This window comes from Cupressus sempervirens, chromosome 3 (genome assembly GCF_028749045.1).
Source record: "Cupressus sempervirens isolate cs-2001-9-10 chromosome 3, ASM2874904v1, whole genome shotgun sequence".
NCBI lineage: Eukaryota > Viridiplantae > Streptophyta > Pinopsida > Cupressales > Cupressaceae > Cupressus > Cupressus sempervirens.
The window spans coordinates 736465852-736483693 of NC_143120.1; the positions used below are offsets into that span (position 1 = coordinate 736465852).

The window sequence follows — 17842 nt, forward strand, 5'->3', positions numbered from 1 at the left end:
AATTTCTTTTCACTACATTTATGTCCTCGATTATATTTGCTATCACAATTGAAACACAATCCTTTTGCTCTTTTCTCCTCAATTTGCTGTGGAGTCAACCTAGTAGGTTGAGGAAGATAAGGTGTTGAATAACCTTTTTCTCTTGTCACATTAGCCACTTTCTTTCTAGGAATCAAGAACTTCTCCTCTACGTTGTGAGCCAGTATAAAAGATTCATTTACTGAGCTAAGACTAAACATGCATACCTCATGTTGAATGTGATCCGTAAGACCACCCAAGAATAAATCATTCAAGTTCTCTATAATTGTATCCACTCTTAAGGATAGATTTTGGAATTTTTGAATATAATTCATAACTGATCTTGTTTGTTGAAGCTTAGCAAGTTGGCTAAAGAAGTTTTCTGTAACACTATTGCTATATTGTGGTTGCGGTTCTTTTGTAAAAATTGACCATGATACGGTGAGACCCTTTTTCCTCCTATGAGTACAAAGCCAACGATATCAAATGAATTGATTTGGTTCTAGATATAAGAAAGCCATCGTGACCTTTTGTCCATATTTGATTTGGTGTTCCTCAAAAATTTTTTGTATTTGATTTATCCATGTTAGAGGATCCTTGCCAGTGAATTTGCGCATATCCAACTTTGGAAAAAAATCCCTAGATCCCATAGGAGTATTAAAATTTGTGTCATTATTAGTCATCTTGAAGGTTTCACCTTGATTGCTTGACAACTCCTTCCTTGTTTCATTCATGTAGGTGCTTAATATGCTTTGTATATCTGATATATCTCCTCGTAGGTCAGACATATCCCTCTTAAGTTCTTCCTTGAACTTACTTATTTCTTGATTGGGATTACTACCCTCTATTGTTTCCCAATCTTGATCAAAAGATTTCCCTGGTGTGGTAGCATTCTTTTTGCCTCTTGCTAGAGGCCCTGTCATGATGGAAACCAATATTTTTGAAATAAATCACACAAATGAAATATAAATTCTATAATTGTTTAATTTATTTTTTACTGTAACTTACTAGGGCTAAGACACCCTTAGGAAAAATCCAAAAAAATGGGCAAATTTGTTGCCTTGAAAGTGAATTTTCCTAATTTTGTAATAACTTGCTTATTTGCTCAAATAGTAATTCTGCAGTAATTTGCTCTAATTATTTTGAATTTTGGACTATAGCTTCTTTAATATAGTCTTTAAAAACCATTTAAAAATATTTGGAAAATTCGCTAAAATCTGAAAGTTATGCTCTTCCCAAGATAGCCCCAATGTTGAGAAAAAATCTTGCCTCTATGGTGCCAAGATCATGCTCTGATACCACTTTTAATGAAATAACTTGCACAATAGAAAAAATAATATGAAATATTATATATATACTTGATAATAACTGAGAGTAATATGCCACTTCAAGGGGGCAACGTCCAAATATCTCCAATGAGAACATACTTCACAATATGATGTTGAAATAAGACTCACAACCTCCTATATATACCTAAATATGCTTAGGTTGAATAGACACAACCCTACATAACACCTAGGCCAACCTACCTACCTAAATAATAATATAATAATGATAACATGACTTAATTAAGGATTAAGATGTTGTCGGTAAAATGTATAGTGTAGCCGACGGGTAGAGTAGTATCCGAACGGGCGCGTGACGCTTGAGTCACCCTTCGGAAAGGTATATGTACACGTCCGAGATGGACTTTGGAATCATCAGTTAGAAGCAGAGGTCATTGTAATCGGAGATCATTGTAGTCATTGTAATCTGCAAGTGCATACATGAATAAAGTACCTGTTCTGAATTGAATCGTGTTATACTTGTGTTGAACTTCTTATCCTATGCGGTAAACATTTGGTGCCGTTGCCAGACGAACTTGGAATGAAGGAATGATATGAAGATTGATGCCGAATTTGCCAAACAAAGATCGAAATAAGGTGAAAGATAAGAATGAACTAAGTACAGCAAAAGAAATTTTAATTTTAACATAGCAAGAAGAACGCAGACAGAGACTTCAGCAGATTGCCGAGGGGCATCGAAGGGGTGAAGAGGCACAGACGGAGGGAGTGCACTCACCTAGTAGGCTGAGGAGTGCCGAGGAATTGCTGGAAGAAACTCGACAACGCTTGAATTTGGTGGAGGAAACAAGGGAAGAATTCCTTAACCTGTATACGCCGAGGGGAGAGTGTCCGAACGGAAGGGAAGAAACTCGCACGGCTCGGAGTGCCGAGGGAGCACGAGCGTGGAGGGATCTCTTCGTTCCTGATACATCGGACGAATGGATACAGGTGGAGAATAGAACATCACTTGAAGACTTGTCAGCAGACAACGTGGTTGTTGGGAACAAGACTGTTGTCCAGAACAACGCGGAAGTCTAGAATAGCGTGGGAGTCCAAAACAACGCGAAAGCACAGAACAGTGCGGGAACTCAGAACAGTGCGGGTACACAAGTACCTCAGAATCAAAGACAAGTAACAATGGCTGGCCCTAAAGAAAAGTTACCCAATTTTCACGGTGATGGTTCAGCAGACCTTATCAAACATTGTAAAACGTGTGAAAACATATGGACGGAAAATGACGTGACGGATGAGGATGATTGGGTAAGACAATTTTCAGCAACCCTACGGGTTGTGGCGATAGATTGGTTTTCTGACACTAGTCCTTAGAAACTTAATACATGGGAAAATGTTAAAAAAGAATTTATCGCAGAATTCAGATTACTCCGAGATGATAATGAAATAGTGGTAGAAATTTACAACACAAAACGTTCTATATGCCACATTATGCTATTGGTCTGTTTTTGGATGCAACGATGCGGATGATCCCGAATGATGCACTGGAGGCAAAACCGAGACCACTCGCGCCTGGTGAACCACCTATAATGCAGTGGAAGCACTTGGATACTCGCGACACCAAAACAATAGGGTAAAAGCGACCAAGGCCGGATGGTGGCAACACAGATAGTGGCCGAGAGGAAACATCTTCAGAGGAGAACGGGTCTGAGGGGGAAGAGGAAGATGAAGAAGAGGTAGGAGTAATCACGACTACACCCTTGAGATTTCCACGGCCTGTGCTTTCGACTACAACACACTTGGTTTCGGTGGGTATACACAGTATCCCAGGGTTTGGATAGATCAGACAGCCGATAGTGATGACACCAGTCTCAGTTACGACGCAGCCTACCGTAGAGACACGAGCTGTAGCAAAGTCACATCCAGCACCGACAGATATAGTAGCCCCGATGGCACCGATGGAACCAGCTCATGAGACTCTACTAGATACAGGAGAGACTTTTGTACCTGACAGGGAGATGGAGATAGACACGGAGACAGGGGTGTTGGAGGTACCCGTAGGTGAGGAGTTGGGGGCATCAAGTGTCCTATTGGATGTAGCAGGATCTAATGCGGTGGTTGCAGAAGACACAACACAGTTGGCATCACTTGAGCAAGACAGCAAGAGAGAGGACCAGACACAAAGGGTGAGTGCTTTTCTGAGTACAAAGTTCCACCGAACTCCAGCACCTCGAGTGACATACTTGTCGACACCTACGCGGGAAGCAGTTTGGGAGAACCCACTACAGGAGGTTGTGCAGGCACAGAATGAGGGAGTAACGCGTAGCGTTGTTGAGCGTATGGCGGATGAAGTAGAGAAGGCTATGGGTACACAGCAGAACCCACTAGTGCAGGAGGCAATGAGGACAGAGGCAGTTTTTCTTGATGATGTCGCAGCTCTAGCATCTCGGGCTCGCCAGGTTATAGATTCGGCAAAGATGCAGGCGTTGGAGTTAGTAGGGAAGGAGCTGGAGGGAGTCATATCCTTCATGAGGATGGGATGCCCAGCTGCCTTTATCGTTTGTTTTTCAAGAGAGGGGATGGCCCGATGTGGAAACCACAGAGATGCGATAGGATTGGTCCATGACAAGGAAACTTGTGAGGGAGGGTCGGATTGAGATACTGATTTAGGAGATCGCAAGGTTACACGGAGATATATTACACCCTTTGGAGGAGTCAGGCGGACCAGCTAGCAGCTGCGAGAGCTCGGGAGGAGTCAGCTGCCAGGTTTGCTTCGGAGAAGGCAGCCTGGGAATCGGAGAGGGCGGCCTGGCAATCCGAGAGGACAACCCTGTTAACAGCAAAAGAACAGTTAGCAGTAGCAAATGAACAGTTGACGACAGAAAAAGAAAAGATGGCAGCAGAAAAGGAGAGGGAATTGGGAGAGGTCGGAGAGATGATGCAGTCAGCCCTAGAGCTCCAGTTGGAAGCAGAAGCTGAGCTGAAGATTATGAAGGAACAGGTCTACAAGCTAAGGGTAGAGGTGAACGAGTTGTAGACGCGAATGATCACTACGCCAGGGACGCATCCCTCTGTCTAGTACTTATGCATTGATGTATTGCGTTAGAAAATTTTGTTAATGAATTTTGTTGTATTGTCGTCCGGAGACGACCTTTCTTTTTTGGGGGGGGGATGATGTTGTCGGTAAAATGTATAGTGTAGCCAACGGGTAGAGTAGTATCCGAACGGGCGCGTGACGCTTGAGTCACCCCTTCGGAAAGGTATATGTACACGTCCGAGATGGACTTTGGAATCATTAGTTAGAAGGAGAGATCATTGTAGTCATTGTAATCTGCAAGTGCATACATGAATAAAGTACTGTTCTGAATTGAATCGTGTTATACTTGTGTTGAACTTCTTACCCTATGCGGTAAACATAAGACAGCCACAAGTTGACTATTCATGACCCTATATATACCAATATTAAGGGCGTAGCATTGGTTATCAAATTCTATGAGTATTGAGCACATACAGGATATTTGACAGAGCTGGATATTTACAGCAGACAAGGTTGGCCGACAGTTCCATAGTGGAAAAGGAGCAGAGGCGGAGTGTCTTCCTTATAGTCGGGCAGGGCAGAGTCATCAACAGGAGCAAGATGTAGTGATAGTGTGTTTGCAAAAATGTCTGAGAACTGGACAGTGTTTCACGGGATTGCACATGGCATTGAGGAAGGCTATTTCACTATCCCTAGGTCATGGGTGTTTAGTCGGGTTGTAACCATATGAAGTCAGGTAGATTGCGAAGGAGAGTCCAGCAACAGTCGGGTTAATGCTTTTCATACTGTGATAGACGGCAGGCTGACTAAAGGTTGGGAGTTGAAGATTGGACGAGTTCTCATTGCATATTCAGTTTTCCCTACCGGCTCTCATTATTATTCACATGTCTGTTAATTCCTTGCTCATTCCGCATTTTATGTACTGCACATTGTTTCATTTCCAAAATAAGCAGTGTCTCATTGTAAAACCAGTTTGAGTGTTATATTTCCATGAACTTCTTAATCTCTGAGTTGGTTCCTTATGATATTCCATGCATATAGAAATCTGACTCTATCTTGGTCCTTATAAAGCTTGTTGCATGATTACCTTGCTGTAACTTATCTTGAGATTTGATGTACCTAACATATCAATATAACGAGCCTTGCAAACATTAAATTAAATATGCTGGATGGTGATGTTTTGATTGGATTATGATTATAAAGCCCAACTACAGTGAGTCATTTAATTAACAGCAGTCTCATGCATGCCAACTGTTTGCTAAAATTCCTTAGTTAGAAATTCAATTTCTTTCTTCAGATTCGAGGAGGAATATTACACATTGCACCAACAAATGATTACTTATTTTCCCTCCTTTTTGCATAGGGTGCATATTTGGGGACCAGTGGCTCTATTTTCTATAACCTATCCCCAGTTATTATAATGTGGTAAGATGGCATCCATGTAAAGACCCCAACTTTTGGCAACACATTTTTTCCCCTACAAAGGACTTTAGGCCAAGTACCTTTAATTTTCTTCCGAGTTGGCAACAATGTAATCAAGTTTGACTGAGTAAGAAGTAGATTTGTCTCCTCACCATATAGTTTCTTCTAAGTTCTTATTTAATTCCTTTTTTGAATTCCCTATATGTAAGTCAAGTTTCTAAAATTCTTTCCACTTGGGAAATGGGATACCATTTAAATATCTGATCATATAGCAGTCACTTTCTTGCCATAGGTTTGAGTGGATGGATGGATGATATCAGGTAGTTCAGGTCTGTTGTTCAACGGACGATGTCCATTACATAATTTGTGCTGGGAGGATGCACACCATCTGTTTCTGATTATTTATTGAAATACCAACATCATTAGCTTTGATAAGTAGGAGATAATTTCCACAGCAAGTCAAATTGTGATATTGCTATCAGGATTTAACTGTGTGATTTTTGAGTCAAACTCATTGACCCATATTTCATGAGTAGTGATTCAACATGAATCCATCTCTCATGAGAATAATATGGAACACTTAGCACTCATTGGATCTAGGTGATGCTCACAGGGCTGAAGCACCGGGACTTCCCGGAGGTCACCCATCCTAGTACTACTCCAGCCTGAGCGCGCTTAACTACAGAGTTTCCTCCATGGTTAAACCCAAAGCTTGCAACCCCATTTGCAATATGGGTCAATGAGTTTGACTCAAAAATCACACGGTTAAATCCTGATAGCAATATCACATCAGTAGCTTTGTTTTAAAAGGGTTAATCTCTAGATAATCTGTGAAAAAATTCCAGGATTTTTAGTTCAAGTACAATTGTAGATTTGACTTTTATTGGCATGCAAGATTATGATGGTGAAATTGGCCTGAACTGGGAATGCTATCATTAATGTTTTGGGTAATCAAATAGTGGGCTTTTGGCTTTTTTCAACTTGTAAATGATTTTTGTGGATATTTCTGCAGCTATCCTTTGAATGATGCGACTGCGACTGTAAATGAAATTGGAGGCACTCTTAGAAGAGTTATGGGTGGCACTAGTGGTGTACTGTATGTTAGCCTTTACCTTGACTGGTTTTTTCCTTAATGTTGCGTACATTTTGCCAACTTTATCTCATGTCGTTCTCTTGGAAAAGAAATTCAATTGCTTCAAGTCTTCTTTGTGGTAGACATTTCTTTGTTGTACATTGGTAAGATTGTGTTACTGCATTTTATCACAGATATGATATATTCTGCAAAGCTGCATATGCCAAGTTGAAGGAAAGCACTGGATCTAGCATCCCAGCCACACAATGTGAGACAAAATATCCAATCTACTCTATAATCTTATCTCTGCGAGGGGTTTGGTTCCTCTTCTATGTCCTTAGTCGTTTTGCTAAATTAGGATATGTTATATGATACCAGGGGTGGCTGCATTAGATGCTGCAGTGGCTGCTGTGAGCAAGTATGGTGGTGCTGTAACGGGCTATCGGACAATGTTAGATGCTCTGTTTCCTGCATCTCTCATATTGCAAGAGGTACCTGAATCTTAATGGGATGTCTTGTTCTGTTGTTTTACTTTATGTTTTGTTTCTAGAGGCTAAGCCAAATTATTGTTATATAATGGTCCTGTAGAGGCTAGCTGTAGGAGATGATCCATTGACTGCTTTAATTGTTTCATCGGAGGCTGCTTCAGCTGGTGCTGAGTCCACAAAGAATATGGAAGCTCAGGTACAAAGATCTATTGAATTTGGTCTATTAAATGTAAATTATCCCTCTATGATGCACTGATTTTAGTTAGATAAACGCATGCTTCTTTAAGGCTTTCCATTTGATTTCCAGTACAGCTATGCAGCTAATAGGTTAAGTCCATCTTATTATGTTGAATAAGTTTGGCAGACAAATACCATCATTATTTAGAAATATTATTTTCAAAGGAATCCAACTAATGGTTGCATTTTGATGGTAATGATGTTTAGCCTGCTATCTTGAACTTGTTATATGTAAATTTCAAAGGAATCCAACTAATGGTTGCATTTTGATGGTAATGATGTTTAGCCTGCTATCTTGAACTTGTTATATGTAAATCACTCAATGAATGAGAGCACAAAGAACAAAAATATCTTTAATGCAGACTAAGAAAATAATTTTTTCTTGTGAAGTGCGAAGGTAAAAAATATGTTAATAACAGGAAACCAGCATCTAGAACAACTATGAAATAGATTTCAGGTACAAAGAGAAAAAATTAAGTTATAACCGGAAAACCAGCACCTAGAACAAATATCATGTGAGAAAGTAGTATATAGAATACACTGAAACAATATGATTATTGACCCTAGTACAATGAAACAATAAAACAAATAATAGAGCATCAATTTAGAAGATGGTCACATTTCATAGCTAGTGAATAATAGAAAGAAGGGAAAGAATCTGTAATCATTGTTTATCAGAGAAAATAGCTGTGTCGCCATCCAGTAAAATATTATAGCGAATACAAAGAAAGTAGAGAGGATCAGGGCAACCACTGCCATGAAAAAATATTAGTTTTAACTCGCCATCAAAATAGAGTTGGATATGATAGATTGTGGGCTCTAGTTGTGGTATGCGTAGCATATCTGCATATCTAGGTCAATTGGAACACAGTTATAGAGCTGTATCTCAAAACAACACCTGGAGTGTAGTCTTTTCTTTTAGTTATGGGACAAGAGAATGCATGATGAAGGAGACAGAGTTGGGCAAAGTTCAGGTCTTACAACAACCTACCTTGAAATCCAAGGAAGAGACTATGCTGTGTATTTGGTCACTGGATTGACAGTTGAAACGAAGGGTACAAGGTGCACTCTCCATGTGACTTAAGTGGGCAGTTGCACTAGAATGCCATCACATCGGATAAATTAATATTGAAAGAGCAAAAAGTAATGACAAAAGTTTGGATGCATCTATTTTTAATTGGGTGGATAAATGAAATAAATCACATTCTCATCAACTTTTAGTGGTTTGAAATGATGAGATGTCATTTCTGAAGTCCATTGGCATATTAATAAAATAAATTAAAGAAATAATGAGCCCAACGCTAGAGGAAATTGTGTTAGAGGTGGGCATAAAAAGATTGGTGCAAGTTATAACTAGTAATGTAGCAATATGTGGGGATTAAGAGACTATTTAAGGACAGTATCCAACACTTTCTTGTACCATTACAGCAGTGGACAGATGGAAGGAATCACATTCTCATCAACCTTGCAGGGGCTTCAAACATTGAGGTAGTGTTTTTATTATCCATTGACAGTATAAATAAACTTAAGGATGCAAAAAACTTGAATTAAGAGTAAATGAATTTGTGTCAGGTGGGCATATAAGATGTGCAAGTTAAACATTGAGGTAGTGTTTTTATTATCCATTGACAGTATAAATAAACTTAAGGATGCAAAAATCTTGAATTAAGAGTAAATGAATTTGTGTCAGGTGGGCATATAAGATGTGCAAGTTGTAACTTGTAATGCAATGACGTACATAGTGCTACTAGGCTGACAAGTCTAAGATAAATATCGAACGCTTTTTATTACTTTGCAATTGTTTGCTGGCTTGAGTTTCTTTTGGAGGAGATAGTGTCATGTCCCATACTCAAAATAGGATTAAATAACAAATGAAAACAATTAAATAGAAAATGTAAAAGAATAAAATAAAAAATGAAATTAAAATCTAGTTAAACAAAATGTCAAAAAGCACAAATAGAAAAGTTGTCCTCCTCTAAAAGGGAGTGAAGAGAACTTCATTTGAGGGCAAAATATATGGAAGAAGAAAGGAATGTGAAGAAAATAAGGAAGTGACTCTTTTAAAAGATGAAGGGTTTTGACTATATTTCAAAAGGTGGTTATCGTGACAGGGCGTGACTATTGAAGAGGGCAGACATGCTGAAGATGTGTGACCATTCCTTGCAAAAGATATAAAGGGGAAAAGTCATCAAATGCAATGGAGGAAAGTGTAAAGTTTTATGATCGTTTATTGGTGGAGACTTGAACTGAAATAATGAATCTTATGTAAATGTTTCAGTTCTTTAATGATTATGATCTGAGTTATTTCTGTATATATGTGTGCAGATCTCAATATGCCCGAGAATGTATTGCCTTTGTTATTGATATATTTCAGTACGCACACACACACACACTATATATATATGTATATGTTTATGCAGGGTTGTGTCCCTATGTAACCATACCTCAATACATAATAGAAATAATATAACTTCCTTACTAATATTGAACAGATGCAAATCATTACATAACAAATGCATAAGTCTTAATTAAGACTTGTACCTGATAATGTATCGGTACATATTAATGACAAGTAACGAGCACATAACACTCATTATTATATGACTGTCATACCAAACATGATCGGAATATAGAATGAATGTATTTGATTGCATACTGAAGGGAATGTATTTGATCGGTATTCAAAGAATAAGGAAGGTGTGTGTGTGTGTGTGTGTGTGTGTATAAAATCAGGTTCAATATATGATTAGATATATAACAACACATATACATAATTTGCTTCAATTTCCATAAAGCTAATCTTCTTGACACTCGCTCTTTAGCAATGAGGGAATTGAAGAAAATATAATACAAGGTTATGCACCATTTAGAAAAATGGTTTAACAAAAATGTTTGGTGTCCAGCAAAATCCGGCCCGAAGAACAATGATAATGCATACTTCAACACTTTTGGTGTTAGAAGATAGATCAACTATAAATAAGGTCGTCACCTTACGATAGTGATCTTACACATAGGAAAGGTCGTCACCTTTCATAAAAAAAGTTTGCAAACATCTAATTTTATTTATGAATATAATAATAATTTACAATTGCATTTACAAATTTGTCATACCAAGTTTACTTTTGAAGTACACTATTTTCAACTTTGCAAGAGGCTTGGTGAAAATATAAGCATTTTGCTCATTTGTGCTGATATAAATCAGCTTGATAACATTTTTGTCAACCATGTCTTTGATGTAATGATAAGGAGTCTCGATGTGCTTCGATTGATTGTGGAAAACAGGATTTGCAGAAAGTTTGATGCAGCTCTGGTTATCACAACAAATCACTATAGGACTTAGTTGTTTTTCAAAGAGGCCGTGCTCCCCATGGAGGCTGCCATGTACTCAGCTTCAGTGGAACTCAATTCAATTGTAGGTTGTTTTCTACCGAACTAGGATATCATTGCTGATCCAAGATTGAAGCAACACCTTGTGGTACTTTTGCGGTTTATGAAACAACCAGCCCAATCAGAATCAGTATATCCTTCAAGTTTGATCTCTACATTTTTGTACTTCAAACCAAGACCAATAGTGCTACGTAGATATCTCAAGACATGTTTAGCAGCCATCAAATGAATCTTCTTTGGTTCACACATAAAATGACTTAAAACATTTGTGGCATAGCATATATCAGGCCTAATATTTACAAGATACATAAGAGATGCAATGATCTGTCTGTAAAGAATGGGATCAATAGATTCTGAATTCACAGCTTTTTTTAGTTTGTGTAGATTGGTTTCCATCAGAGTTGTTAGAGGTTTGCTATCCATCATTCCAAATCTAGTCAAGATGTTCTGAGTGTACTTCCCCTGATTTAGAAAAATATGATCTTTCTTTTGACAGACTTATAGGTCCAAGAAATAGTGTAGAAGGCATAGATCGTTCATTTCAAATTCAGCTATAAGATCTTGTTTGCATCTTTCAATCAAGCGATCATTACTTGTTATCAATATATCATCAACATATAAAACAAGTATTAACATGTCATTATTACAAATTTTGAAGTATATGTTTGGATTAGCTTCATTTATTGAGTATCCTAGTTTGGTGAGATAGCTATCTATCCTTTCATACCAAACTCGGGGTGCTTGTTTGAGGCTATAGAGAGCTTTCTTTAGTTTACATACATAATTATCCTTATCTTTTGTAGCAAAATGTTCAGGTTGTTCAATATATACTTCTTCATTTATGACACCATTCAGAAATGCGGTCTTGACATCCATTTTATGTATCTTCCATCCTTTGGATGGTACAATTGCAATAATTGTTCTTACAGAAGTGTAGTGTTTTGAGAAAACCTCGAGCAACAAACCTTGCTTTATGCTTTTTAACACCGTCGTCACAAGCATATTTGATTTTGTATAACCATTTTGATGAAACAACTGATTTTTCTTTTGGTTTAGGTACAATATCTTAAACATCATTTTGTAATATGGATTGATACTCCTCACCCATAGCATCTTTCCAAGCTTGACAAGTTAGGGCTTCTTTAACAGTTGACAGTTCAGACTTAGTAAACTCAGTTACTAATGCAGTGTAACAAGATTTGTTTTTGGTTTTTTTTGCTTTCCCTGGAAATTTCATTTGGCTCAACATTATTTTCTTCAATCATTTGCCTTGCCCATAATGGCCTTTTCTTGATATTAGTGGTGTCTCTATTCTCTGTATTTGGTAATGATTCATTTTCTTCTAATATGTTCTCCATCTGAATTTCAGTTTGTAGGTTTTCATCTAAGTCTGTGATGGGCTCATCTTATGTACTTGTAGATAGTTTTAAAGCGATGTTTTCTTCAAATATGACATCTCTACTTACTTCAATTGGTCTTTATTTACGTACATAGACTCTATATCCTTTGGAGTTCTCACTGTACCCAACAAATATTCCTTTCTTTCCGGATGGTTCTAATTTGGTTCTTCTTTCTTTAGGTATGTGAATGTAAACAAGAGAACCAAATATTCTAAGATGGCTTGAGTCAGGTTTAGATCCTGAAAAAACTTCTTTAGGAGTTATGTTTTCTAGTATAGAATGTTGACATTTGTTTTGAATGTATACAGCTCAGAGTAACGAGAATCACCCAAAAATCGCCTGAATTGACGATTCAGCGATTAGATTCATCGATGGCAATTTTTTTGGAGTCGGAAATCGCCATTGCTGATTTCATCAGGTGAATCGCCTGAATCGCCGATTTGGGTGATTCATCCAAAAAATCGCATGAATCGCCTGATAAAATCGCCATGAATCGCCCACGGCCAGTAAAGTATGGACTTGTAAAATTAAAAAAAATCACTTGTTTTTTTAACTTTATTTTTGACCTATTCTCTTTGTTATAACCATAAAGGGCCTTCTATTTGTTTCAAAGTAACGTGAATCAAAATCGTATCGGAATCGGCACGGCCAAATCGAATTGTGAATCGGGGGTGAATCGGCAAATTTGAAAAAACCCTTTAAATGTAAAGATTTTAACAATTTAAGACTTACTTCATGCACCCTTTATTGAATATAACATAAAAACACTATAACATCATCAAATAGAATCTAACATACATAAACATGAAACATAAAATCCATCACATACGTAACTATGTTATCATTATGTACTAAAATGTAAATTGTATGTTAGCTGAAGTAAATAAAAATCAAATGATCATAATGATTCAAATCATAGAATCAGTAAGATGAAATCATGAAGATCTATAAGACATCAAATCCTAAATGTATGTATAAATCTAAGATGAAGATCCATGAAAGTTTGAAACATATGTCTATCAGTGATTCAGTATCATTATCAATATCTATACAGTGTAAACAAAATATAAAAACAAGGCTCTAGCTCAAGTCTCATCATCCTCATCATCATCCTCTAGCTCTGCTGCAGCCTCAACCTCAGCCTCTGAGTATCCAATTTGCCTATGAGAAAGGCGTGTAAGGTAGGTCCTAGAGGACCGTCGAGCCATGTCCCCTGCATGGGCAATGGGCTCACGAATAACGTCGCTAGGGCCTGCGTCTGTGCGTGCGCATGCGCGTCTACCAATGCCTGAACGTGCTCTAGCTGCCTCCTCTGCCCTGGCCACAGCCTTAGCCTCTACATCCACCTGGTCAACCCACGCACAGCCTTCTTCAGCGAAGACTGGGTCCACAGTCTCTGTGATCCACTCTAATTCTGGATCAATCTCCTCCAGAATGATCGGAGAGGAGTCAGTGCCCAAAATCTGTATGATCCTAAGACGAAGGTTGTAATGAACAAAGACAAGATCATTCAACCTCTACACTGTCAACTTGTTTCTCCTCTTCGAGTGGATGTACTCAAACATGGACCAATTGCGCTCACATCCAGAAGCACTGCTCGGTTGACTCAGAATGCGGATGGCAATTTTTTGAAGGTTTGGGGTTGTGGCCCCAAACATTTGCCACCATCTATCTGAAATAAGGAAAAAACAAAAACAATTAGTCTCATTTACAAATTACAACTCTAAAATTAATGCATTATATAATCAACTTTAAGTTTAGAATTTGGATTCATGAACATTGAATATATTATTTAATTTTTACCTGGTTGTAGTGTTGTCTGAGCATTTATGGCCATCCTGCCAGAGAAAAGTGACCCCTCCTTATTGTTGAACTGGTCTAGCTCAATAATCGCAGCAACGCTATTTTCATCGCTACTCAATCTCTAAATCACTGTGTATAAGCCAGTGAGAACCTCCGCATTTGCCTTGAACTCAGGACAAAAACGAAATGCTGGATTCAGATAGTAAGCTGCTGCATGGATGGGTCGATGGAGCTGATTCTGCCATCTCCTATCGATGATGTCCCAAATAGGGCCATACCTCTCCTGCACTCCTACATATTGGGCTCTCATGGCCTCCTTGGCCCTATCCATGCCCTCATAAATGTAGCCCATAGAGGGCTTCTCCCCACCAGCAGTTCGTAGCAAAGCTATAAGGGGCTCAGTGACCTACATATAAAGTAAAACAAAATATTTGAGTCAAAACTTAAATATAAAATAATATAACTTAAAGTAAAAGCAAAATACTAAATGTTAAATTGCAATAAATTTACCTTAAGAATTTCTCTAGCGGGTTTCCAAAAACCATCCTCATCAAATATGCAATCCGCCACAACTAACCCTACAGTGGTCGTAGCATAGGAAGAGCAAATCCACTCTTGCCCAACAAACATGCTCCTCAATCCATCCCTTGATGTCAACAAGGATTGCAAGGTGATGAAATTCGAGGCAAACCTTGTGATACCTGGGCGAGCTAACTCCTTGCCTTTTGTGTACTTCCTCATTGTGCTAAGGACAAATGCATGATTATAAATGAATTTGCATATGTTTTTTGCCCTTTCCACACATGACTTGACAAACTCAAATTTGCCAATTTCCTCCAACATGAGGTCAATGCAGTGTGCCGCACAAAGGTACCAAAATATGGTGGGGTGCCTCTCCATCAAAAGTTTACCTACAACAATTTTAAGTCAATTAGAAACTCAAATTTCAAAATTCAAGTAAATTTATTTTCAAAACTTGAAAAGTTAAAAAGTTTACCTGCTGCAACATAATTTGCTGCATTATCTGTCACCACTTAGATCACATTTTGTTCCCCCACCTCTGCTATAACTTCCTAAATAGCCTCACATAAACATGTGGCATTTTTCACATGTGCCGAAGCATCGATGGATTTTATGAACATGGTATATCCTACAAGGAACAAAACAACGAATTATAATATTAAATGGGTCATTAACGAATTAGCATTCAACAAATCAAAATTTACAATTATGTATGTAGGAAAGTAGAATGATCAATCACCTCCACAAGATACAAGAAAATTGAGGAGTGTTCTATTCCTCCTAACAGTCCAACCATCAGTCATGATGGTGCAACCTTTTGCAATCCATTTCTTTCGGTTCTCTTTGAGGTGAACCCTCATGTCCTCTACCATCTCATCCAGGAGGTATCCGCTCAACTCAGCCTCAGTTGGGGCTTTAAACGCTGGACCACGAATAGCAACCGCATCTATCATATTCTGCCAATAAGGAGCCCTATCACAAATAAAAGTTTAGATGTCAAAGACTCAAATTATAAAACAAGTAGATATAATTAAAGTTTTACTTTTACTTTTAATTTTAACTTTAAAGAAAACAAAGAAAAAAGAATCAATTACCTGGCTGCAATAAATGGAATGTTGCAAAAGTACCAAAATTTGCATATCTCCTTTCTGACAGCATCGTGAATGTCCTTGTTCAAACCCATGCCCTCAAGCGTGGGTTGGGAACCAGGAGTAGTGCGGGGCACAAAGTAACTATCCATTCTGTTTTTCCGCACTCTAGGCTGCAATAGGTTGGTGTGGGACTCTGTCTCAGTATGTGACCGACTAGCACTAGCACTAGCACTAGCACGAGCAGAAGAACTAGGATAAAAATGAGCCTAGAAGAACCCTCTCCAACACAACCTACAGATGCGGAAGCTGATGCAGATGCAGATGTGGATGCGGTTGCGGATGCGAGAACATGGGAGCCAATACCCCTTAACCCTTCAACTTGCATTTTCCTATTTGCTTTGTCTTTTTCAATTTTTTCTAATGTCATTAAGCAAGTGCGTTTTGCCTCAGGAGTTTGGTGAGTGCAAACTGTAACATCGTGTCCAAGTATAGCAGCAATGTGGAATTTCAATCTATGAATACCCCCGGAAGTTATTTTTTCTTTACAAAACATGCATTTTGTTTGATATTTGGTTCTTCCAAGAAACTTTTCATTATATTTCCAACATTCATCTTTTTTAGCCATTGGAATTTGCGAAAAATGAGAGCAAAAGCTGCTGCAATAATTTTTTTAATATAAAATATCAAAGTTTGAAGCTAATAAAAATTAGAAAACAACAAACCCTAGCTTGCAACTTAGTAAAAATAAAGAATATTCAAGATTTACACTACAATTCTTGAAAACTATAGAAATTTAACAAAAAAACGCATAATACACTAAAAATTTAACAAAAAATGCATAATACACTAACATGCAAGAAAAAAATAAGCACTTACCTTTTGCAAATGAGTTGAGGAGTGTTGATATTGGCTCCCTAATGCTCCCAAAGCAATTGATGGGCTCCCCAAATGGCCTGTTGATCTCTTTAGTGTTCTTCCTTCTTGCCGGTTGGAAACCTATGGCTTTTCTTTTCTCTTCTTCTCTCACACTTTTCCTCTCTTCTACTCATGCTTAACAAATAGAAGGCCCTTTACGTTATAACAAAGAGAATAGGTCAAAAACAAAGTGAAAAAACAAGTGATTTAAAAAAAAATTTCAACTTCCTTTTTTACATGCCGCGGGCGATTCATACCCGATTTTTAAAGGCGATTTTGGCAATTTTTACATGAATCGCTTGAATCGGTGATTCCGAGGATTCATGGCCCAGAAATCGGCGATACCGATACACAATTCAAAAAAAATCGCACAGCATGAATCTGGTTGCGGAATCACCGATTCAGGCGATTTTTGGGCGATTCTCGTTACTATGATTTGTTTAACGTGAGTAGAAGAGAGGAAAACTGAGAGAGAAGAGAGAAAAGAAAAGCCATAGGTTTCTAACCGACAAGAAGAAAGAGCACAAAAGAGATCAACAATCCATTTGGGGAGGCCATCAATTGCATTGGGAGCATTAAGGAGCCAATCTCAACGCTCCTCAACTCATTTGCACGAGGTAAGTGCTCATTTTTTTTGCATGTTAGTGTATTATGCATTTTTTGTTAAATTTTTATAGCTTTCAAGATTTTTAGTTTAGATCGTGAATGTTTTTTATTTTTTCTAAGTTGCAAACTAGGGTTTGTTGTTTTGTAGCTTTTGTTAGCTTCAAACTTTGATATTTTACATAATTTTTTTTATTGCAGCAGCCTTTGCTTTCATTTTTCGCAAATTCGCAATGAGTAGAAAAGATGAATGTTGCAAATATAACGAAGAGTTTTTTGGAAGAACCAAATATCAAACAAAATGTATTTTTTGTAAAAGAAAAATAACTTCTGGGGGTATTTATAGATTGAAATATCACATTGCTGCTACACCTGGACACGATGTTACAATTTGCACTCACCAAACTCCTGAGGCAAAACGCACTTGCTTAGTGGCATTAAGAAAAATTGAAAAAGACAAAACCAATAGGAAAATGCAACTTGAAGGGTTAAGGGGTATTGGCTCCCATGTTCCCGCATCTGCATCCGCAGCCGCATCCACATCTGCATCTGCATCAGCTTTTGCATTCG

General features: G+C 38.0%; 1 protein-coding gene across 2 annotated transcripts in view; it reads left to right on the forward strand.

Annotated features, from left to right (window-relative positions):
- Positions 1–17842, forward strand: part of LOC149568902 (putative 3,4-dihydroxy-2-butanone kinase) — a 227899-nt gene that overhangs the window by 182130 nt on the left and 27927 nt on the right. For both annotated transcript variants that reach the window (XM_089821754.1, XM_089821753.1), the window contains exons 16-19: positions 6767–6850; positions 7021–7094; positions 7205–7317; positions 7415–7510. In XM_089821754.1, the coding sequence (XP_089677880.1) occupies positions 6767–6850; positions 7021–7094; positions 7205–7317; positions 7415–7510 (367 nt within the window). The remainder of the gene's footprint in view (positions 1–6766; positions 6851–7020; positions 7095–7204; positions 7318–7414; positions 7511–17842) is intronic.